Source organism: Poecilia reticulata, linkage group LG13 (assembly GCF_000633615.1).
Source record: "Poecilia reticulata strain Guanapo linkage group LG13, Guppy_female_1.0+MT, whole genome shotgun sequence".
Classification (NCBI taxonomy): Eukaryota; Metazoa; Chordata; class Actinopteri; order Cyprinodontiformes; family Poeciliidae; genus Poecilia; species Poecilia reticulata.
In genome coordinates this window covers 24,966,309-24,990,351 of record NC_024343.1, presented here as the reverse complement: position 1 = coordinate 24,990,351, position 24,043 = coordinate 24,966,309, and the positions used below count along the sequence as shown (strand labels likewise).

The 24,043-nt window shown below is 40.1% G+C and overlaps 2 protein-coding genes and 1 long non-coding RNA gene across 4 annotated transcripts in view; 1 reads left to right on the top strand and 2 right to left on the bottom strand.

The window, feature by feature from the left end:
- Positions 1-1,123: 1,123 nt before the first annotated feature.
- LOC103474926 (uncharacterized) lies at positions 1,124-2,388 on the bottom strand. Its single transcript, XR_535259.1, has 4 exons — positions 2,056-2,388; positions 1,718-1,800; positions 1,506-1,629; positions 1,124-1,420 (listed from the first exon to the last, which is right to left on the bottom strand). It is a non-coding gene; the product is annotated as an uncharacterized LOC103474926 (long non-coding RNA).
- A 15,813-nt stretch (positions 2,389-18,201) lies between these two features.
- Positions 18,202-21,736, top strand: scg2a (secretogranin II a). Its single transcript, XM_008426203.1, has 2 exons — positions 18,202-18,309; positions 19,487-21,736. The coding sequence occupies exon 2, from the start codon at positions 19,495-19,497 to the stop codon at positions 21,361-21,363; it is 1,869 nt and encodes a 622-aa protein (XP_008424425.1). The 5' UTR covers positions 18,202-18,309; positions 19,487-19,494; the 3' UTR covers positions 21,364-21,736.
- Positions 21,477-24,043, bottom strand: part of ap1s3a (adaptor related protein complex 1 subunit sigma 3a) — a 3,371-nt gene continuing 804 nt past the window's right edge. Inside the window, exons 2-7 of one of the 2 annotated variants that reach the window (XM_017308403.1) lie at positions 23,554-23,659; positions 23,294-23,301; positions 23,026-23,204; positions 22,732-22,840; positions 22,010-22,147; positions 21,477-21,930 (exon numbers count right to left, since the gene is read on the bottom strand). In XM_017308403.1, coding sequence (XP_017163892.1) covers positions 21,895-21,930; positions 22,010-22,147; positions 22,732-22,840; positions 23,026-23,204; positions 23,294-23,301; positions 23,554-23,659 — 576 coding nt within the window. In that variant the 3' untranslated portion in view covers positions 21,477-21,894. The remainder of the gene's footprint in view (positions 21,931-22,009; positions 22,148-22,731; positions 22,841-23,025; positions 23,205-23,293; positions 23,302-23,553; positions 23,660-24,043) is intronic. The other variant, XM_008426204.2, reaches the window with a different exon arrangement.

Genomic DNA, 24,043 nt, shown 5'->3' with positions numbered 1-24,043 from the left:
TCTATCTATCTATCTATCTATCTATCTATCTATCTATCTATCTATCTATCTATCTATCTATCTATCTATCTATCTATCTATCTATCTATCTATCTGACTTGTTAATTACATGTTTATTTCCTTAAGGAAAACCTCCTCTTTTCAACATGAAGGCTTATATAGGTCATCTGTTGCTTTGCTACCCGCAGGTATTAAATAAATGGGAATGACTCTAACAAGACAAGCATCAGAGGAAGACTTTTTCTTCCAATCTCCCAGACAAATTGACACAGATACAGGCTTGTTGACGCACTCTAAATCTAATTTCCTACACAAGATAAACACCCAACCCTGAATAATTTACAAGCAAGAAGCACAGCAAATCACACTGAGAACCATTCGTTTGTTATCAACGAGGAAGCTGAAGAGGACGCGCCACTGCGCTGTTTGCGAAGAGCGTGAAAAAGGCTTTCGCGTCGCCTTGTTCTGTTTTGCTGCGAAACGGGAGCAGGGTGAGTGCAGATGTGCTGGAGCGGGGAGCGGAGTGAGGAGTAAATGCGGTGCATGGAGCATCTCTTCCACCGTGGAGCAGGATGTTTGTCATTAATGTCCCCCTGTGGGAGTCAGTGGTGGGCTCTGTGTGCAGCCCCAGGGCTCACACACACACAAACACACACACACAAACACACGCAAACACGCACACAAATGAATGCGGAAATGAGTCACGTCAAAAACCATCATCTATCTGCCTGTATTCATCCTCACACCCTCCTTCCTGCCTTCCCCTCTCCTATGTTTCATTTAATGTCTTTATGTCACATGGGGTTTTAATATGAGAGGAGTTCCAGTAATCTGTCTCTGTAATATTGATGACCCAATAGCTATGTAAGCAGCTACTGAGCCGCACAAAAGGTGTTTGTGCTCCTTGAACTTTTTCACATTTGTCACTTTACAAGCACAGATTTTTAATGAGTTTTATTGTTAGGATTTTGTGTGTTTTGTGTGACAGATCAACACAAAGCAGAGTCTGATCGGGAGAAAAAGGAAAAGGATTTCAAAAATGTTGGTAAATAAAAATCTTAAAAGTGTGGCAAGCATCTGGATTTTTCTCTCTTTACTCTGATACCCATTAATGTAATCCAGGTGCAGTCAACAGCATTCTTTATTAATCCAGTTGTTCTCAGAGGACATTAGAGAACAAACGGCGCCATGAGAAATAAAGAACACAGCAGACACGTCAAGTTCCATGTGCAAACGTACCTACACATGGCCATCCACCCAAAATGGCAGGTCTTTTAAGGAGAGCAATCAGACTGGCAACCATGAAGCCCATGTTAACTCTGGAGGAGCTGCAGAGATCCACAGCACAGGACGGAGAATCCTTGACTTGTCTGCAAGATAACTAGTTTTGCTCTGGGCAAATCTAGAAAGAAAGTCCTTGCTAAAACAAACAAAAAACAAAACTATGTCAAATAGTTTGCTTAAACATGTGGAAGGAGGTAGTATTTTAGAAGGTCAACTCCTACAATGGTCTTTGCAAAACTTGCGAAATTTAACTCCAAGCGGGTTCAGAGAAACGTCATCCATCGCTCTTGATGGCTCTAAGCACAGAGCTTCAGTGAACTGGTTTAGTTTAAAGCATTTTCATGTCTGAAAGTCAGAGTAAGAAAAATGTTCAATCACTTTTCCTGGACGAGCATGTAATCGTTTGCATTGACTTTACAGCAATCTGTCTTACTGTGCGTGTATGTGGCGACAGTGGAGAGGAAAACTCCTCCAGCAGAACCTGGCTCAGTACAAGTGTCCATAAACAACGACCAACTGGGGATTTGAGGAGAGCGTAAACAGAAAAGAAACAGAAGAACTGATGTTTAAGTACTTTGTAAGGTGATGAAAAGTAAAGCATTAACAGCAGAAGAGGGATGTTTTGCAACTGCACATCTAATATTCTATCCTATAATAATCCAGGCTCAAGAATCAAACAAGCAGAAAATGAGCTAGAGATACTATCAAACTCTGCTGAAGCTTAATACAAAAACCACAACTTTCCCTCTGTGTTATGATATTGACTCTGACCTTTTTCCGCGTCATCTCTGAGACCATTAGCATTTGATCTCCAGCAGCTTCTCATTACGAGTTGCTTGTATAAAGCGCCAGATTCCAATAATTATTTCTGTTGCAAACCCTGCGCTGTTATCACGAGGCTTTCTTCCAGCATTTCCGTTTTATTCCACGGTTATTACCAGTTGGGTGTCGGACACGTCTTGTCAACGGTCACACAATCAAACACACTCACACAATCTGTCAGCACCAACAATAGAAGCAGAAAATTGGCGCGATTGTTGGCTAACTAACGTGTTTCTTTCAGTGTGGAAAGTTTTTTTTTTTTCTCTCTTCTGCTCAAACACTCTGGAGTCAAGCCTTTACCTAATGAGTGTTACTATGGAAACGTAAGCCAAAAGCTAATTTGCATCTGTACAGCTTGTCTGGAAGAATCACTGCTAAAAGTAGAGAAAGAGATGAACCTCAGCATTTCAACAACAAGTTGGAAAAGACAGAAACGAAGACGAATTCACCGTGACTGCGGCGAAGAACTGCGAAGAACTGCGGCCGTTTTCCGGCTTGAAAATTCAAGCCATTAAGTTAATTAATTTCACTGAAGTCCACAGGAAATATAAAAAATGCACGTCGCCAAGTCTCCCAAAGGCTTTTCTTTAGAGAGGTTCAGATAAAGCTGCATCATTACCAGCATGACTTGAGGAATGCACCTCAACTATTTTTCTGATGAGATCTCTGGGTAAATAAATGGCATCTTGTCACATATATATAAACCTAACCTGGTAGCATTAGAATCACAGCTACACAGCACAAAACTCACAACACAGGTTCAAAAACAGTCCAATCTTTTTTTTTTTTAACGCTGATTTCCATACAAAGTTACGCCTTTTAATTTCAGAGAAGCACATTTCAGCAACCAGGTCAGTTATGAAGTAGTGATGTAATGATGTGTTTCTTCCTGTTATTAACTTTATTTTCATTTGTGCTTACTTTTTTACTTGTTTTGTAAGAAAAACAAAAGCAGTGCTTCATGTTTATTGGCAATCTTAATAAGCATGTTTCAAAAACCCTGAAACAAATTACTCTTTTATTGAGGTGGCATACTTTTATTTGAGTACATGTAGTACATTTAGAGTGTAGAAATTATGCATTATAAAAATAAAATAAAAAACTACTTTCTGAAAAAAATGAATAAATATTATTGATTTATTGGCACATTAACCGTGGATCAAACTCTGTCAAAACTCGTTAGAGAAAAGTATTGAAACATGAAACAGTTGGACAAGTGAATTTAAAACTTTAGAAAAAAATATCATTAAGTTCACCTGTAAAGTTTGAAGTGCATTTTAGGTTCACCCTAAAATTTCACCAAAAAACCAAATATCCCTAAATCTTTCTGAGTAGTGTATCTTATAGATTTGTGATTTCCGCCCATCATCATAAAGAATGAAACAGAAAGTGAAACAACCTCCCAGCATAGATGTGGAGGGCAGCAAAGTCTTTTAATTAGGCAGAACTTAAAATATTCATGTGCCGGAGCTGCTGGGACTGCAGCTTCCCCACATGTAAAATAAAGCCTACTTTCACACTTTTCTCTAAAGTGAGTAAGAAACACATATCTAACTTTTTTTTTTTCCACACACCCTTTTCAAATAATGAGAACCTTTCTGGAATAATATCATCTCACCCACTAAACGAGCTGGTCCTGTCAGAGGACTGTGACTAACAGGAGATATTACCAGTGTGTGGACATGGTGACACATGAGACGCCGGACCAGGCGTGGGGAGCTCAGGTCTGAAAAAGCTCGCCGCTTCACACCGTGAGTGACTCTTCATTTGGTTTGTGGGAGGTGTTGCGAACTCCTGCCAGGTTGTGCCCAGATCTCCACCTGTCAACATCATCGTGAGCGACTGCAAAGTTGTAAAATGTCTCTTTATTTGTCTCGCTGGAACAAGACGGGCGTCACACACCGCGGCGAGACACACAAAGCGGGCGGGAGGAAAAACAGGACTGCTTAAACACACCTGTTTTCTGTGAATGGAGCTCTGCAGGCTAATTGCTCTCAAATAGCTTGTCCCTATAGATGTGTCTCCATGGCAACCACACACCAAATCCCATTATTACATTTGTGATAGCCGGACACGGTCGATGCTGCTGGCAAACACAACTGCTGTAAACAAGAAAGCGGTTCTCGTGCTGCAGCTTCAGCCTGATCCTGTGGCTGTCTGGGGTTATGTGTCAAGAGTCTGAGTCACAATTTGAGCACACCAGTAGTACGATGTGTGCCAATATGAGACCCAGGAGAATTGAGAGAGGAAGTCTTTGACTGCCTGTATTTCTGTATTCCAAGATTTAGAAGTGCAGGTGAAAGCTGCATGAGTAATTGGAAACCAAATATTCCGCAAAAGGCAGCAAAATATCATTTGAATCCCATGAAGGGTTGACTCGTCCATATAGTAATTTTTTAAAGAAACTTTTAAAGTCAAAGCTGAAAGAGTTAGTCTTCGCTTTAGAAACATGCGGCCATTTTATTGGTAATCAGAGGACATGACACTCCATTGTTGAACCGCCACGTGAACTGTTTTTGGTTTAACATACATGAAGCTGCATTTGGTAACTTTTATAAATATGCATAGTTTGTTGGATATTTGTTGAAAATGTCTCCGTGACATGACAGTAGAAAATGAGACAGATAATAAGAGAGAAAATAAAAAGTCAAGCTACTCGGGCTAATCCCTGTGACCTTACTCGCATCTGCAGAAATACACCGCTCCCTGTTAGAAACAACCAATCAGAGACAGGGGGAGGGTCTTAGCTTGGTCAATCATGCTCATCATGTATGCACTGCTAACAGCCTTCCCTTGTTAAGATTGCTAGTACAATCTTGAGCTTGCTGATTGCTCAAAAGAAATACATTGCTAGTTGTTGTATGTAACATCTTGGTAATTTTCTGGCCAACCGCAGTTTCTCCCTATCCGAGGTTCAGAGAACAAGTTGAGGAAGTGAAGAAATGAAAATGCTTCTTTTTAAACTTAAAGACAGACACAGGATGAGTCAGAGAATCAGAATCAGAGACGCAGCAAAATCGTCCATCTTCACATTTCTGACTCATCCCTCAGGAAAAAGTTCACATCAGTAAACAATACAAGCATTCAGTGACATTACTTTGGAAAGAATTACACTGTTTTTGTTTTGATTTGTGTTGTTGTTGTTTAACTTGTTAAAATAAATGCCTAAGAATTAGACATTTACATGTCAACCAGAACATAAGCTGCCAGGATTGTTATAAAAAATTAATTAATTGCCTGCATTATGGATCCTCGAGCTTTACCATCACATTTGCTCAAATTCTTATCTTTAGTGATTATTTATTCATAGCTGTTGTGACATTGCTTCTGTTGAATATTAAGTGAGAGCTCATTGTACAAAATTCATGTTGTAATTCTGCATTTTATTAGTTATTAATTATTACTCCTCCCCAGTCTCTTTTCCTTCACATGTTCTTTGAACCATTGAGTCTTTGAAGCCTGTTCTTTCAACTCCTCTAAAGAAGACACTGTTGTGTCATCCTGTGGCCCTCCTACTTCACACCTCAGTCTCATCTTAGTTGTCCAGAGGACCTCAGCTGAAGTTTCTATCAGCCATCTGCTAACCTACTTAATCGCTGAGATGAGCATCAACGCAACAGGGGGGCAGAGTCACACCAGGCTTTCTTACAACATGGCACTAAAGAAATGCTATTGGTCAGATTTATTTTTCAAATTATTTGATTATTTCATTGAGTTTGACACCTCTTCCAAAATGGTGCGCTTTGATATGAGAAACAGAAGTAGTACAGCTTGCAAACATAATATGCTGTGCCTCTAAAGCACATTAAGAGATCGTACTCTCTCTTTATTGCGAACAAACGTCTTAATTTAAACGTAATGAGCAAGTGGACAGAGATCCTCAAACTTCCTCCTCTGTTCAGCAGGAGACAGCTGAGGACAGATTTATTTTAGCCTCCAGCTCCTGGTGGGACCAGGAGATATCTTCTTGAGTTGTGTTGTCAACGCAGGTTAGTGTCCATTTTGTGTGTTTTAATCTTTACTGAATTCAGTGCTTGTCATTTTCAGACGTGCACAAATCAATGCAAGATTGACAAGGGGGGGGGGGACTTGAGGCATTTAATTGTTTCTACAAATAAAAATCTGTGGCATATACATTAGTTTTCGACCTCTTTTACTGTGACACCCACAAACAAAATCCCGTGCCACCGATCGCCTTCAGAAGTCTCCTAATTAGTAAATTTTTAATCTTAGGATGAGTTCAACTGTTGTGTGATATTTTTTTTAGAGAATGTCAGTGAACAAACAGCATCAGGGGTTCAAACTGACAGAATGAATTTAAAGTAATTTCCTTAGATTAAGCGTGTGCCTTGGTGTATTGTTTCCTTATGTCTCCGTTTTGGTATCTATCTATTATGGACACTAATGTCACACAACTCTAGGGGCCTCTCAGCCTCTTTGTCATGCTTGCATGGCCGTGTCGAATTCTGACTGGTATTTACAGAAAAAAAGCTTATTTTGACTAATATGAAAGACAAGGCAAGTGCTTGACAGCTTTTATATAACACTTCACACGAAGGGGCGACAGTGGGATAAAGCATAAAAGCAATAAAGACATTCTTGTGTTTGACAGTCACACTGTGAGTTGTGGTACTTTTTCCACACCTGTCAGCTTCTGTGTGGGAAAACAACCAAGTTTGTAACGTCTCCGCCTTGTTCCATTCAGAACGTATTTGTCTCTAAACAGCTTCCTACACTTTGTGTTTATTTTAATTGTTAATGATTATTTTTTGATAATAATGAGCAATTATTATCAAAATAATAATAATTTGATGATAATTAGCATTATTCCAGGGGAAAGCTTGTGTTCAGTGCCAGGTCTCGTCTCTCTGATCAAGCCACAAACACAAGCCGCCGATATCTTTCACTCAGGGTCTCAGATCTACGCAGTGTTTCATCTTTCATTTCCTTGTTTTGGTATTGAAGGCTGATCCATTTAATGGGGGTTAGGGCCACCGCTCTGATTACCATTTTCCTTCTGCAGAGAGGAGCTGCTGTCCTTCTGCCAGATGAGCTGTAATAGTTTTTGTAAAGGTTCCAGTGTTTCCCGAAAAGGCTATTCATCATAATAAGCTTCTTCTTCGGTGGGCAAAATAAAGTTTGTGGTTCGGTTGAAGTAAAGGGGAATCGTAATGTTCAGTTCTGGTCACTGCTTTAATCAGCTTAGCTTCTCCTGTGCAGTTTCAGACACTTTTAATGCAAGTGATTAAGCTCAATAGAAGCTGTGCAGCATGAGTGAAGGCAACAAGGAATGAAATGATTAAGGAGCCAATGATTAAAGATATCACCTACATCCTTCCACTGCTCGGTCGCAAATAATGATCTATTGTATTGGGATCTTATGTGACTGACCAGCACAAAGAAGTGCGTTGTTACGAAGTGGTAGGAAGTGAATAATAGGCTTCAAAGACTTGTTAGCGATTATCATTGAATAAAGACCAGAGAGAGCAGTAGACAGATTTGAATTTTAAAGCAGTTTCATGTTATAAAGCAATGTCACAAGCTTTGAATATTGCACTAAGTTCTGTTCAGTGAGTTATCTGAAAATGTCCAAAGCATTGCTCAAATGGAAACTTATGAAGAGAATTCATTAAAAAAAACCACACAAAAGAAGCAGCAGGGCTCAAGAGGTGAGTTGGGAGAATCTGACAGGAGAACTGTAACTTGGGAACTCCACAAATCTGACCAGGAGCGCTGAGTTTCTGCAGATGTCTGACTGTCTCGTGTTGTACCGCAGGACATGGTGACAGTTTTAAGAAACAAGCATAAGACATATTTTTGTAGAGGTTACTTACTGCGCCATAAAATAATCAGCTCAAGCCCAGCTTTGGTCGAGGATTATGAAATTTGGTGAAGGTGTAACTTCCCAAGATGTACAAAAATGTCTCTTGGAGCCATGGTCCAAACCCAACAGGAAATCGGCCATTTTGGATCAATCTGTCTGACACATTGTTGTTGAAAGAAAGATGATGCAGGAGCATTATTCAGCTGAGACAATATGGGCCCATGTTTCTGTGATGCTAAAAGCACACAGTAAACAAACGAAAGCTTGAGGAACAGGCACAAAACGATCACATATCCAGTGTGTGACCTCCGCAGGAAGTGTTGAGAAACTGGAGAGGAAGCAGCAGGCACTGTTTACTCAACTGGTCCTGCAATGGCCCTGTTGTAAATTTTCCTGTGGTCTAATTCACACAGCTACATTAGCATGACATTCAAGTCTGCTAAGTCACTCTAAGTGGCAATGGGTGGCGATAAGAGACTCAGATTAGAGACACAAGTTTAAAAAGCTAATGTTGCATCAAAGAGAAACGTCTCTAATGTATTTTTTAATCAGGGTTTTCAACCCACAGCTGGAGGAAAAAGCCTTAATGCTCTCTATTTTCCCCTCATAAACAAACTCACTCACAATGAAGCTTTGCATAATGTGCACAGGCATAAATGTAATTTCACATCCGCTCACAGGAACGCGCTTTTCACATTCGCTCACACAAATCTGACCTATGAGTCATCCTGACTCTGCTTCCAGACGCCCCTCTTTGTCTCTCTCTGTGTTTCTAACCCACTGGATGTCACAGATGGATGCAGCAGACAGCCGCAGTCCTAATGCTCCTTCCTGTCTCTCGCTGGGCACTTAGCAACCGCTCGGCTAACGGGGGGTTGAGGGGGAGCTCATCCAGCAATTAAAGGACCAATTCGTCATCATGGACGAGGAGCAGGAGCAGAGAAACCAAAACAAAGTGGTCGTCTGTCAATAATATCTCAGGTCTGGAGAGAAAGGGTGTGAAATAAGGTGTAAAAGTGCTTGCTTAGAGTGAAAACTGCTCTTTGGTGCAAGTTACAGACTCCCTTGAAAAGAAGCTATTATTGTTAACTGTACTGTGAACTGAGCCTCGAAAAAGTATTTATTCCCCTCAGACTTTCACATTTTGACACATCAGTGCTGCAGTTTTTTGTGTTTTTTTATCAAGTGGGTGGAGAGCATTTAAGAACATCAATTTTTTTGCTGCTAAATCAGAAATGGTTTGAAGTCAGAACTTTGGCTGGGCAGCCATTTCATTGTAGCTCTGGTTGTACGTTCAGGGCTGTTTTCTCTCTGGAAGGTGAAGCTGTGATCAATTCTCGAGTCTATTGGAGCTTCGAACAAGTTTCTATCCATGGCTTGTTCTATATTTAACTCCATCTATCATCCCATCAACTCCAACCAGCTTCTCTTTGCTGTTAAAGAAAAGCATTCCCACAGCATCTTGCTGCCACTACCATATTTCTCAGAGTGGGTGGTGTGTTCAGGTGATACAGAGGGTTAGGTTTTCTCTACGCATCACAATAAGTTGTGTTGACATTTGTAAAAATTTGAAAAAGCCAAAGGGAAAAGAAAATTTTTGGAAGGCTTTATATTTTTCAACGAATCTAAGCAGGAGCTGGGTATACCTGGTAAATTACCTTTAATGCATACTCTGCCCATTTGTGTGTTTTTCTGTTTTGTTGCATTGCTTGATTTGATATTTTTATACTCCTCTAAAGTCTCTTTAAGTTGATAGATAAGTGCTATGCAAATAAATTGTATTATTATTATTATTGTTTTGCACACACAAACAGTCTATCATAAAGCCAAAAAGCCATGTATGCTCACAATCACACCTATAATTTAGAATAACCAGCTAAACTAAAACACATCTTTCTGGACTGTGGGGGAAAAGCCAGGGTAAAATCCATGTATCCACACGAAGAATAAGGAAACTCCACACAGATAAGCCCTGGGAGGATTCTTTTGGGCTGGAAATGATTCTTTTGTGCTTTTTGTTAACAATTTACTGGAGATCAAGAGAAGCAAAGACCTGCAACTCACGCATGGTATCTGTGAGGAAACTGATCTTCTCCGTGTTAATTGAGGGCTATGTAGAGACAAGATGTAAATATTAGATGAAGGTAGCAGAGTCCTGTATTTGATATAACACACCTGTCAGATGGAAGGACAAACCGCAGCAGATATGCTAACTGGATATGACGTTTGACCTTATTAAATTTGATTTTTTTTTTTTTTTACTAGAATGGGAAAGTGAGGGAGGGCAGGGCTTAGATTTTACTGGAAAACAGCAGGTTGCTGAGGGATTACTTCCAGCAAACAGTCACACAATCAAAGCTCACTAATTATGGAGTCGATCATAGCCTAGCAACCCCTCAGGCCTGGTCAAGCCGTATTGCAGCATCCACTGTTTCACTGATAGTTTCACCAGAAAGTTGAAATTGTAAGTTTTTCAATCAGTATAGCCCTTCCTGTGGTTCAAGGACAATTCAACAAGGCATGTGATCTACATTTACATTTATAAGTTCAAGTAAAACCTTTACATTGGATAAGGAGCACACACATCTCGGCGTCAGCCAAAATGATTAGTATCCCTGGAAATTAAGTAAAAAAATCCTTAAAATAAATCAAGAGCGTTGCATTGGACTTACTTGAAAAATCCAGTCATTAAATTGAGCATATTCATGTTAAAAAACATACCTTCAAAATAAATGTAACAGTAGCATTTTGCATTATATACATTACTTAAACAGATCAGAGTTTCTGGAGGTTTCTATTTAGTAATGCATGACTTCATGTTTCTCTTCCCAAAGAGAAACTGGGAGCAATGTAAGCAAGAGCAGAGCAACCAACTCTTTAAAATATCAGAGGGCAGAATTTAAATAAAAATAATAATGAGGTGGGCCCTGATAATAACCTGAAAGGGGGCTTGTATTTGATCTTTTATCACAACAATGATCAAAATCATATTGAAATATAGTAATAGAGAAAGCTGAGACACAAAGTCAGCCATTATCTATGTCTGTCAGCTCTTGAGGAGTAAAGATTATAAATCACCTGTGACTGAAAAATATAAGTGAGTTTGTGAAGATTCAACCCCATGTGAAACGTTATAAAACAACAATAACTACTGTCATCTTCACAAAATGGGGCCATATGCTTTCAGTGATTCTATCAAAAACATGGGATATTTTTATAAATGTACTCCAATTAGAGGATGAATTTAAAAAATATATATTTCAAAATAAGATTATGCAAACTTATTTGAAGCTTCTTCTGTTTTTTTCCCCACAAATTTACAAGGCTCTTGTTATTATGTGTTGCTCTGGCATTCATTCTGTTTTGTGAAGGCGAGGTTTCAGTCCCTGGTTAGAAATTGTGAGACTGCAGTGCATACATGGAATAAGAAATTTAGCTGCACAGCTCAGGATGCAAAACCAAACATGAAGCTTTACAGCACAAAATAACATGACTGAGTGATTTCCTCATCATTAGGAGCTTTGAACCAACTTAATTATTATACAGTCTGTTATGAAATCCTGTTGCTGCTCTTGGAGCAAAAGGTGGAATCCAGCTTTAAAAGAAATGGACCTCGCTGGAGAAAAACTACTCTATTCCATCTGCATTTCGTTGTTGTAAATGTTACAAAGTGAAACTTCACTGCTGGTTAGTTTTACCATCATCCAGAGCATTCCCAGATGTGTAGCAACACATCTGCCTGAGAAGAGGAAACGAGGTCAAGTTTATTTTTGCACATCAGAGAGAGTTAAATAAAAATACTTCCTTACGTGTCAAAAGGAAACCTGATTTCTGACTTACATTTTTTTTAAAGCAGTGACATAAGAAAATTGGATGCAAAAGAACTGGGCTGCTTTCATAAGCAACAATTTGCTTATGAAACAAAATAAATGAATCCAGCAGCTCCGCACTGTTATATTTAGGAAGATGCTTATGCTTTAAGTTTAACAGAGTGTTAAGCAGAGCTAAGAAGAAACCGTCCTCCCTTTTATAATCCCTTCAGACAACTTCCTTTCATCACATTTTCCCAGCTTCCCTCTTTTTTATGAGTCGTATTAGCTGCCTTAGGCTGGAAAAGCAGAGAGAGGAAAAGATGTAGAACACATTAAGGAGCAAAGATCATGCACCACTGTGCTATTACTGTGGTAAAGCCGTCCTGCTTCGTGATGTGAGTGGAACATTGGTTCAAAGGTGTAATTAAAAAGGCGTTTAATCATTTTTACAACTTTTAATTTTCTGTTGTCTTTACACTTGCAGCTCAAGATCGTTAATTTAATTTCCGTCAAAAAATGTGTAAAAGACATTTTTAAAAAAGGGGACGAGAGGCACAAAGCAACTAAGTGTGCAGCAGGGGATACTTTGAAAATGTTTCTGTGCAGATGGCAATGATGAACCATCACACAAGTAGTGTTAGCAAAGTCAGAAGCTTGAATTTGAGTCCATATATGTGGGTTATATGTTAATTTATCTGTTTATGGAAGAAATCAGAGGTAAATTGGGAGACCTAAAAAAAATCAGCCCCCAATTCAGGTGTTTAAATAGCTCAGTTTTTCTAGGATGAATCACTTTTGACAAAGAAACATTTTTAAAAAACCAAATAGCAAAGTAACTTTTTTACGTAGTTTTTGCTCTAACTTAGTAAATATTGATCTGAGATCCATTAAATCTGTGTTCTGTCTGTTCTGTAGCAGTTAAAATTCATGACCGGAGGTGTATTCCTTTTCACAAACAACTTTTCAACAATACTGACTGATTAAATATGGATATCCACTGCAGGATTTCAGAAACAAAAAATTCTGCTTTTAACTTGCACAAAAAAAAACTTGCTAATTTGATGTTGTTTGTATTCAGGTTCATGACGTTAAGGGAGGTGGCGGCAAAAATCAATGCAAAAACAACAAAGTTTGAGGTGGATAGTTTGCATTCTTCAACTGCTCAGAGTTACGTCCCTCATCCTACAGTCAAGAGTTGAATTTTTTTATGCTACGTTTTCTAACATAGTATTGTATTCCTTCTTCTCTTTTGGCCTTTTCTCTCCCTGCCACAATGAACCAACTGTCTCCATTTATTCCTGTCCTCTGAATCCTCTCACCAACTAACTCCACGCCCTCTTTATCCACATCTAGAAATCTAATTTTTGGTCTTCCTCTTGGCCTCATTTCCTTATTCTGTGTGCTTTGTGTGCAGCTTGGGACTGTTTACACACCCAATGCAGTACACAGAGCAGACAAAATCACTTTGTGAGTTAAGTACAATGAACTCCAGCTGAGCTTTACCCAGTGAGCAGCCCTCTTTGTAACAGCACACCAAGGTATTTTTTTAATTACTTCCTCTGATGGTGACCGAAGTCTCTCACAGGCCGTCATATCGGCTGTAAGGTGAGTGGAGATACGTCGGGTCCAGTAGTGAGTGTGCAGCAGTTCTGCAGGTTCTAGCAGGACAAACCGTGAAATTCATCTTTCTGTTTCAGGCTCTGTGGATAAACTAACTTTTCTTCAGAGGGTGGCTCCAAATCCTCAGTGATAAAATATGACCTTTCCAGTCCATCCTGTGACTTTCTCACAAACTTGCATATTTACTTTTAGATAAGAAAGTTTTTTTTTTTGGTTGCTATGAGCTGCTGCTCATATGTTCTTCTTCCTCTTCCTGTCCTGGTAAATGCAACAAGACTTAAGGTTAATAGTGTGGAAAACACTTTTTTTTTTTCATTTGAGCTACAGCTTCAAAATTCACAACTTTTCAGTCTCTCAACTGATCTATGCGTAATCCAGAGTGGTATGTGCTTCAACACACTTCATAGTTCTTTTCCACTGCAAAGGACCTATAGCTGTAAGTCGCTTGATCACGATACTATATGTAAACATCAAGATTATTAATTGTTCACTTCAGCTGCTTGGTAATATCCTTCAAATCAAATCTATTCGTATCCACATTCTCAATAAACAAATTTAATGTTCTTAAAATTCAAATATTAATGAGAGGCCTCTAGTGCCTTGGGAGCCCTAAGAAGCGGCTTTGTTCTCTTGCACTGTGGGCTCTACTTACAAGTTTGCAAGCTCACAGTTGAGTTAACACAACTCTCTGGCTAACAGGAAGTAGCTGCTGATGGGCGCATGTGGATAGTTGACAAGTGAGGAGAAGTGAAAGTGACAATGTCACTCTAGTGCCAAAAAAAAAAAAAGATGCATTATGTAATAAAGCACCATGAAAGGTAACATAAAAAGATATTGACATAAAACAAACTGTCAGATGAAGATTGTGTATGTGTGTGAAATTGACATTTAAGTCTAAAAATATACAGTGTTACAGTTAACAAATAATTACCTTAGCAATGAAAATTTAAAAGCGATTAAATACTTTTTTGTCTTGCCCACCGAATCAAAATATATATTTTAACCTGGTGTTATGTTATATTGCTGCAGCTACAAATAGTGAAATAAAAATAAGTGGGGAGAGGAGCAGAACCTGGTCAAACTTTCACATCCTGTCTGTAAAGGATGAATTTAAGCCTTAGGTCATCTTGTGATTCCTTATGCGTGACACAAATCTGGTCCATTTCATTTAGATTTCCATAAGAAGCTAAAGTGCCTTAATTGGTTCTGCTGCATTCTGTTCAGAAAGTCGGAGTGACTCATGCTCCTGTGGATATGCAAATTATTTTTGGCCTACAGTGGGCTCCCTATTTTCACCTGAACAGGGAGAAAATAGACAAAAAGCCAGCACAATTACGGATTTAAACTCATGTACAACAATGTCCGGTGGAAATAAATTGAAACTAGCCATCTAAATCTTTTTTTTTGGAATGGGAACAATGTTAGATATGAATGGGACTCTTTGTGTTTGTCCTTTTCTCTATTCAGCAGACAGATGTGACGAGGTAAACAAGCTATTTTCAGAATCTAACGACTTGATTATTTTCATCTTTTCAGAGAAAGGTAAAAACATGAGAAAAAAAAAACAACATTTTTCATATCTGACCAGGTGTTATATATCATTTCGAAGGGACTCTGAGACAGGTGGTAGATCATATGTTTTTACAAAAACCTAAAAGAGCAAAGCGACGACCAAGCATCAATCACTCCCAGACACACAAACCCATACTAATGTGGAGTGGAGGGAAGAGGCTGACGTCAAACCTCCATTCACAACCACTCCCTCTACCGCCCTGCATCACTCTGTCTCTACAAGGTGCCTGCCAAGAGCCTGACAGCCTGAGCTACGACGCAGGATCATTGGCCGGCAGGCCGAGTTAAAATGGATGAAGAGCCGCAGGTTTGACGTCGGGGGGACAAACACACGGAGACGGGAGGTAGGAAGAGGAGACGCCAGTTCAGTGGGAGTGATCAGCTCATGTTTGGAAAAAAACACTTCCACAGAGAAATTTTCATCTGTTTTAATAAAAACGGAATGACACACGTCAACATATCACACACCGTCATGCAAAAGGTTCCACATATTTTGAAGGTTTTCCTGTTTTGTTCTCACAACCTGCATTTTGTTGAGATTTTACATGAGAGACATTTTTTATTATTGTTTTTTTTTTTTTTTTTGCAAAAATACCTTAACCTCAGTCAGTTTGGATGGAGAGGGTTAAATATGACTTTTGTCACACATTCATTGTGCCATTCGAACTCACAACTATGCTTTTGATCTGAACCATTCCACTGGAGATTAATTAATAGTGCACTCGCCCAACCTTTCAGTTTACCTGGACATTTATCTGTAGGTTTGCAGTTGTGCCATAGTGTTTTGATTTCTGATAAACGATTGAACAGAGATCTGTGAGATGTTGTTGCGCTTCAAATTTCCCAGCAACATAGCCCCTACTGTGTTTCTTGGTCTTATGGTGATGTTTATTCTCAGAGTAAATGAGGCTTAACATAAATACTCACCACACTTTTCAGATGCTGTCCTTCTGCATTGATTTTTACATAAAGAAAATCCCAGTTAGATTAATTAAACTTGCTAGAATAACACACAAATGGCATAAATGTGTTCAAACCTGCATCTTTCTTTGGTTTTGCCATTCCGGGAACAGTTTCAAATTCACCCTCTGAGGAAGGACTGACACCAAAACATTTACACCACAAAATGGGGGGGAAATTATGTTGGTAATTGTTAGGAAGATAATTTAACCTGAAACTCTTCTGTCTTTTTTTAGTGGACATGTGGGTGGGAGGCAGCTGTAATTGGTTTCTGTTTACCAGTACTGCTGCCAGGAACACATCCTAAGGCAATTAGCCAGAAGGCGCAGGCTTTATCAGTACAAAAATGGTGCAGTACATGTGTTTGCAGAATGTGTAAATGTAAGAGGGGAAAACTAAGCAGAGAACTGTACTCAGGCTAAGAGGAAGTCTTTTGTTCTGGTTTATTTTACTCCATGAGTAACCATGGCGGAAAAGTAAGCTTTGCTGTTTCTGTGCTGTGTTTCTAAAAATTAAGATAAATGTTTGAATGTAAAAGGACTGAACCTTCAAAGTCCCGTATTGAATCTGAAAGGATTTTCTTCTATGACTCAGCAGTCATTTCCCCTCCTCTCTTAAAGTAAAAGCTTTTTTTCCTCATGTTGTTTTTCCAGCTAAAACTAGAAATCGTGGCTGACCTTTTAAAACTGTTTTCCTGCTCAATCTGTTTCTTAATGGACAGATAATCTGTGAATCACTGGAAGGAGAATTTAGAACTCTGAAAAGTTTTGATTTTAAGTCTGCTGACTGCCATTTTTGCCCATTTTTCCTTTCAGAATAGCTCAAACATTTTAAAGTTGCTGTGAACAGAAATATCTTTTGTATCTTAACTACTGCACCTTGGCTCTGAATTTATGTGCGACGTCAATATTCTGCTGGAAGGTGAAACTCACTACAGTCTCAAGGCTTTTTTTTTCTATAACTCTTTTTCTTCCACTCATTCTCTCCACTTGTCCATCAGCTCTGAGCAGTTTCAGTGTCTCTGCTGAAGAAAATGATTCCCACAGCATGCTGCCACCACCGCAGGTGGTTTCTGATGTGGGTGATGTGGGCAACCACCCAGGGTACCATTTCATCAGGGGGCGGCAAGTAGCTCTTCCTAACCTCTGGTCCTCCGCCACTCTGAAATACATCCTGATATTATATCCCTTACATGACTTATGATAATTTAGAAATGCAAATTCTTAAGAGTTTCTTTCAATGAAAGCTATTTCCCTGGCACTTTTACATAAATAACTTAGAATTAGTATAACTATTTCAGTTCAGAATTATGCACCACTCCAGTAAAGTTCATTAAGGTTTATTGTAATGTGACAAAATTTTTAAGTTTTTTGGAATTTCGTACTTTTGCAAGGCTCTACTTATGCTGCGAACAGGACTAAGTCGCAAGCATCAGACTATCAGATGAGGTCAGTGGAGGATAGCTGGAGCTGCAGCAACCAGATTTATGAATGAAACTGCAAATTTACACACACACACACACACACACACACACGCACGCACACACACACACACACACACACACACACACGCACGCACACACATCTCCTTAGTTGACAAGATTTGACAAGCAGCCAAAAATAGAGAGTAGAGCTCAGTGGCTGTAGGCAAAAGTATGACTTACACACAAAATCCTCTCTTACGCACACGCACGCACGCACACACATCTCTGCAGTCCTTCTGTCACCCCGCCCGTCTCGGGCTTTGGCGGAGTCCATATGTGAGTCATCGGCGGACTTTAACTGTGTATGTCCCTCTGCGCTGCAGCAGAGACACAACATCAGTCAATGACAGCATAACGTCAAGGCCTGTGCTACACACACTGAGATGCCATAACTACAATCAGTCTGTTCAGATTTAAAAATAAAAACACCGGAACAGTTCCTTGTAAGCTTTCACTAACTCTTTAATATTCTCACCTCTGCATCAAATACAGCAACAGGAGTTCAATTCTCTTTTAACTTTAGCGCTTCTAAAAAAAAACTGCGTTGTAACTCTCACCTTCAAAGAGACATTTAGTTCTAAATATAGTCCTGTTATTATTCATTTCATTATGAGTTGAGACAGGAGAGGTGGCGGCTGTATGAACGAAACTCTTCTCACACCAGAGAGAGCGAGGCTTTGTTTGGCTGACTCAAGCGAACAGCGCGCGTGCGTCGGGGGGGTGCCTTTTGTGTAAACGCACTCGCGGGCGCGCACACATAAAAAAAACACAAATAAAAGAGAGAGAGAGAGTTGCGTATCTCGTGACGCACGAGTCAGGTGACACCTCTAATAGCACGAGGAGCTGTCCGCGGTGCTGAAACCAGACTCCAAGCGCGAGGCAGAGAGATGCTCAACTCACTCACGAGCCTCGACACAAACTAAGAACACAAGGTAGGTCCTGTTGTCATTTAATAACGGCATTGCCAACTCTGGTCTGCGCTAAATACTCTAAATGTTAATGTCATTCATAAGTTAAATAAGTGCTCATTTATTCTGTTTCATGATAAGAAAAATTAACAAATAAATAAAATATTACATTGCGAGAGCTGTTTTCCAACCTGAGGCTCCGCCACACATGCTCGGGCGAGGAGGTTATGTTGTTGTCGCACGCAGGAAGCTGTTCTCGCGGCCCATTTAGATCATTTTATATGCAACGTTTGCGCTCTGTCGACTGAAAGCTGACTATCAAATAAAAAATATGTTTAATTAAAAATGAAAAAATAAAAGAGCTTTCCGGTATGTTTAGAGCAGCAGTGTAAAAATTCAAAGAATAAAATTGGGAAACAAATATAAAATAAAACTTCTAAAGATAGTTTAAAATAAATAAATAATTAAATTAATAATAATAATAATAATAATAATAATAATAATAATAATAATAATAATAATAATAATAATAGTAAAAATAATGTGCGTGAAGTTCAGGACACTTTATCTTGGTTAAGAAGCTTCATAGGTGGAATGAAAACAACTACAACTGGATGTTGGGAGGTTGATCCAGGGTGAAGGAGAGGTTTCATGGGAACATCAGTCTTTACCGGGTTCCCTTGACAACGGCGACGTGACTCCCGGAGAGCAGCAAGTTGACGGCTAATAGGATTTTTACGGGAGCTGAATACCGCCGCTGCTGCTGCTACTGGAAACGAGGCGACTGCGTCCTAGTATGAGGCTCAAATGACACCAACAGGCGGGTTCTTATGTAAATACAGTGATACAGAAATATATTATTCATAAAAATATTGTTTTCAGTATAATTTTCTAGATTTATTAAATGGCAAAACAAAGTAGTTTGACTAAAAAGGTTCCCACTTAAAAATCAAAATAAAATATATAAAAAAAGAAATAGCTTCGAAGTATATATTAATTTAATTCTAATGATATTTTGTTGTAGGCAGAACACCTTTTTCAGTTTTTTCTTATGCAGTCAGTGGGATAAACATTTTTAATCAGCAATAATAAAAAAAAAAACAACAGACCCCTGCCAGAGCAGTGCACCATGTGAACCTGGCGCTAGCTGTAATGGATAAAGGTCAGTGCTGACATGCGCTTGTTTATCTTCCTCCTGCAGACGTCACCATGCCGTCACTCCTTCAGACCTCACCGCACAGGCCGTTCCTCATCTATTTAGCCAGCCCGCTCTTGATCTCCCTTTTCCTCACTTTCACTGGTGTCACCGGGGCCTCGATCCGTGACCACAGGCTACGGGGAAGCGAACCTGACTCACAGGAAGGAGATGTGCTCCAGGCACCTGACACAGATATGCTGAAAGCATTGGAGTACATTGAAAGTCTCCACAAAAGAGCTCCCCACGCTGCAGAGCGTGATATCAGCCATATGGATGACGCTGAGAAGCTGCGTGCCATCTTGAGACTGGCTTCCAACCCCACACAGACCCAAGACGAGCAGGAAGAGCAGGAGGATGAGAGAAGGAAGGATAAGAGCGAAGAGTTGCTCCAGGCTGTGCTAAGCACTCTCCAGCAGACGGAGAAAGCTGCCAGGCCAGCTCTGCTCCGCCCAGGTCCAGAGGGAATGGGCGCGAGTTATCCCAGAATGCCACAGAAACAAAAAGGTGTCACACCTCACAAGAAGCTGCCTTTGTTGTTTGAGGATGAGGAAGAAGGTGAGGGTGGCGAGGAAGAGGACGGAGAAGGTCCCAGACGTGAGAGTCCCTTCAAACGCACCAAAGAGAACGTGGAAGAGAAGTACACGCCTCAGAATTTGGCCACGCTGCAGTCCGTGTTTGACGAGCTGGACAAGCTGACAGGTGCAAAGATCCTGCAGAAGCGACAAGACGAAGGCGATGGCATGGGAGAAGACGAAGCAGAAGAAGATGAAGATGTGTTCAGCGTGAGGCATGCAGCATACGATGACGGAGACAGAGATCTCACAGACTGGGGTCCATTGGATGGACAGGATGAAGAGGAGGAAGAAGAGGAGATGGACGGTAACCATGAGGTTGACCGAGGGCTTGATTACACTGATGACAATGAAGAAGAAGCTGAAGAGGATGATGAAGATGAAGGAGAAGACAGCTTTCCAGTGAAAAGATCGAGTGATGCGGACGATGTGGCCAACTTGGTGGACTATTACCTCCTGAAGGTGCTTGAAAAAACAGAGGAAGAGGAGCAAAAACGAGAACTAGCCGAGGAAGAGGGCGGGAGGACAGAGAGGAGGTTGCCTCAGAATCAGTACCAAGACAATATTGACCCACGAGTCATCTATCAGCTCCTCACCATCTCCCAAAAATACCAGATCCCACCCGAAGACCTGATGGACTTGCTCAGACCCGGAAACCGAATGGACCAAGGCAAACTGAGAAAAAGTAATCAACTACCGCAAGCAGAGAGCAGGTTTTCTTTCAAGAAAACAACTCCTGCAGCTAAATTCTACAACATACGCCCATCATCTTATGTGAGAAAGACCCCAGAGGAGCTGAGAACAGAGGAGATCCTCAAAATACTGGGCATGGGCGGCGAGGAGGAGCCAGCTCCTGCCAGGAAGCAGAGGCAGCACAAGAGCTCCCTGTCACAACTTCACACTCAGCCTGCTGGGCGTCTGAGGGAATCCGCTCCCACGCAACGGCGCCTTCCCAACACGTTCAGAGATGACTACGACGACACGGTGGACGAGGATGAGCTGGCAGCTTATTTAGCAGCTCAGATGCTGGCGCGCTATCCCAAACCTGCTTTTAGCAACAGCAAGGCCACCCAAAAAAGAGATGAAGTCGGACAGAGGACGACGGGCTCCTTAGAAAAGGCCATCGAGGAATACTTTGACCTGCTGGACACGGAAAAAAGCCCAAAAGAAAAGAGACAGTCAGAAGACGCAGAGAGGGACGGAGAGACACAAAGTCAGAGCGCGGAGAACGAAGCTGTGATGAAAGTGCTGAGTTACCTGAACCCAGAGACAGAAGAAAGTGAAGACAAAACTGCAAAAGGAATATAATCATAGGGGGTTGATACAGATTCATATTTAAATATATATTGTTTAGGTGATGGTGGGAGAGACGAAAATAAAGTATTTTGAAGAATAAAACACACACAACTTACACTGCTCTGTGGGTTTTAAAAAAGTTCTTATTTATTGGTAAAAATCAGTGTTCAGATTTTCATTTGACGTTTTGCTGAATACAAATTTGTTGCTCGGCGATGCATACAGTAAATGTTTCACCAGCCTTAAGTGTTCCACACACACACACACACATACAGAGACAGTCACAGCCAGTGTTCAATTCCTTAGATTTCTGTGTGTTTTTTGTAATTCTTTCTTAATTGTGGTCATATGTGACATTCCTGAGGTTAATAAAGCATTGACTTTATTTTTTCCTTACTGTGTTGTGTTTCTCCATTTACTCACCGACACACAGCACACACACCTGAACAGTAAATCCTTCTAAGAACCCTGAGATGAATAAAAAGGAGCCTTCAGGGTCACACTACTAACACATTTTCACCAACGTCCTCATCCTCTCATGACTCAGTAGGCAGGTTTGCTCATATATTCCTCCATTGTCTGTGGATGCAGAACAAATGCTTTTGAGATGCAACAATGAAAGCAACATGATATGATGTTGTGGCAAAGGTTATAATACCTCTTGTAGCGTGTCAGCCTGCTCCATAGACACATTCACTGCAAATTTGGAGGTTTCTAAAACCTCTCCTCCCATCAGGAATTCATCCAGGATGAAGTAGGCCTTCTCAAAGTTGAAGATGATGTCCAACTCACACACCTAAGGTGACAAATATTTTGGTTTGATTATCCTCTAGTGGGAGTTTGAAACTTTAACAATCCGGTAACGCAAGCAGGAGCATGAAAGATAAAGTCGGCGTCTCAAAACGAAACAGAAAATATACAGTGCGTTTAAAAAGTGATTTGCCCCTCGGATGTTTTCATTGCTTTTACAAATAAGTCATCATCTACACGATATGTCTTTTTTTGACAAAATCTTATTTAATGTCAAAGGGAACACACATTCAAGAAACACAATACCTAAATTCCTTACGTTTGGCTTGATGGCAGCGTTTTTATGGGCTGTTGCCTCATCAAACTCTTGGTCTTCTCAGAGTTCACGTAAAAGGAGTTTTCTTTTCCCCACCAGTTTGTAATTTCTTTACTTGAACTCAAGTAATTTAGACAATTTAATCCATTTCTCTTTGTGTTTTGCTGTGGATTAAAATGTGCAGTTTTCCCTTCTGTGTATGAACAAAAATCCTATTGGAAGAATTGTGAGTTTCACGTGACTCGAAGCAGAGCTGCAACTTAAGCCATCCCAGCAGAGTAACTCACAACCCCCTGTGTGAAGCGACAACTTACATTACCAAAGTATTTATCCAGCAGCTCAACATATCGGTGCAGCACCTCCAAAGCAAGAAGTTCATTATCCTGCTCCTCCAGACCAGCACAGAAATACAGGCTGGCATATCTATAATCAGAAACAAGAAATTACCAAAATTACAAATGGTGCATCGATAGTTGGTGCTGAAAAGATAAATCAAAACAAATATATCAATAATGAGAGAACATAAAGTATCAGGGTTTTGTAGGAGTGTTTTGTCTGTTGAATATAAAGTCGGTAGATGTATGTCATGTCGTGTCTTGTGCTGCCACCTTTTGTAAACAATCTTTAGGTCCTTCCATCGGAGGAAGTTGCAGGTCCGAGGCTGACGGGGCAGCACCAACATTATCATGTCACGGATCACCTTCTTCCTCTCCCGGTCTGATGTCGGCACGAACCATTTCTGCAGTCGGAGTTTTCCCTGGCGACTGAACAGCAACAGGAAACGCAACTGGAAAAAGGTGCAAGGAGCAGAGGAGGAGTTTGGTTTATTGAATGGTGTAAACTAATGCAAGTACACATAAAAAACTGTTGGCTTACTTCTTTAACTCAACGGCAGGACATTTGTTATTGGGACATAAGTTTGATCAAACGCCAGGTTAGAGTTTGTGACCCAGTTTGTTTGGTTCCACCAAAAAAAAAAAAAAAAACATTTTAGCATGTGCAGTATGTAATAAAACCAAAGTATGTACCAAACTGTGATTTGTAGCATTGTGTAAAAGTGCCAAAGTCTATTTTACTATTATTTTATGTCATTTAAAGTCTCACTAATGAGATGCTAGAGACAGTGAAAGACTTACCAGAGTTTTCTCTGGGTGCCAGAGTAAAATAGAACTGACTTTCCTCCACCTGTTGCTGCACTCTGTCAATTACTTGATTGAAAAAACAAGATTGCAGGCTTTTGGCCTGTTTACAACAAACACAGTAAGGTTACCGTGGAACATCCTGGCTTTTAAACTGGAGCGTTAAAAGGATGACGCAGTTTTAATACCACAATTGATAAGCTACGGGAAAATGGATAGATTTATGGCTGTTATTTGTGTTACTTAGTTATTCCAGTTATGAGTTATTCTTTTTTTTTTATCTCTAAATATAGAGATAAGTACTTGAACCCATTTTTCATGTTGAAGAACATGACCCAGAATGCTGGGTCAAATCCATAACCTGACCCTGTACTTCATATTTGACCCAATAACACAATAATTCAAAGAGGGTTGTTTTTACACAGCAGTGCTTAGAGTGCACTGCTGTGTAAAGTTTCAATGCAACCTGTTAAATCGCACATATATA

Coding starts and splice junctions, on each gene's coding strand:
- scg2a (XM_008426203.1), top strand. CDS start 19,495: ATGCCGTCACTCCTTCAGACCTCACCGCACAGGCCGTTCCTCATCTAT.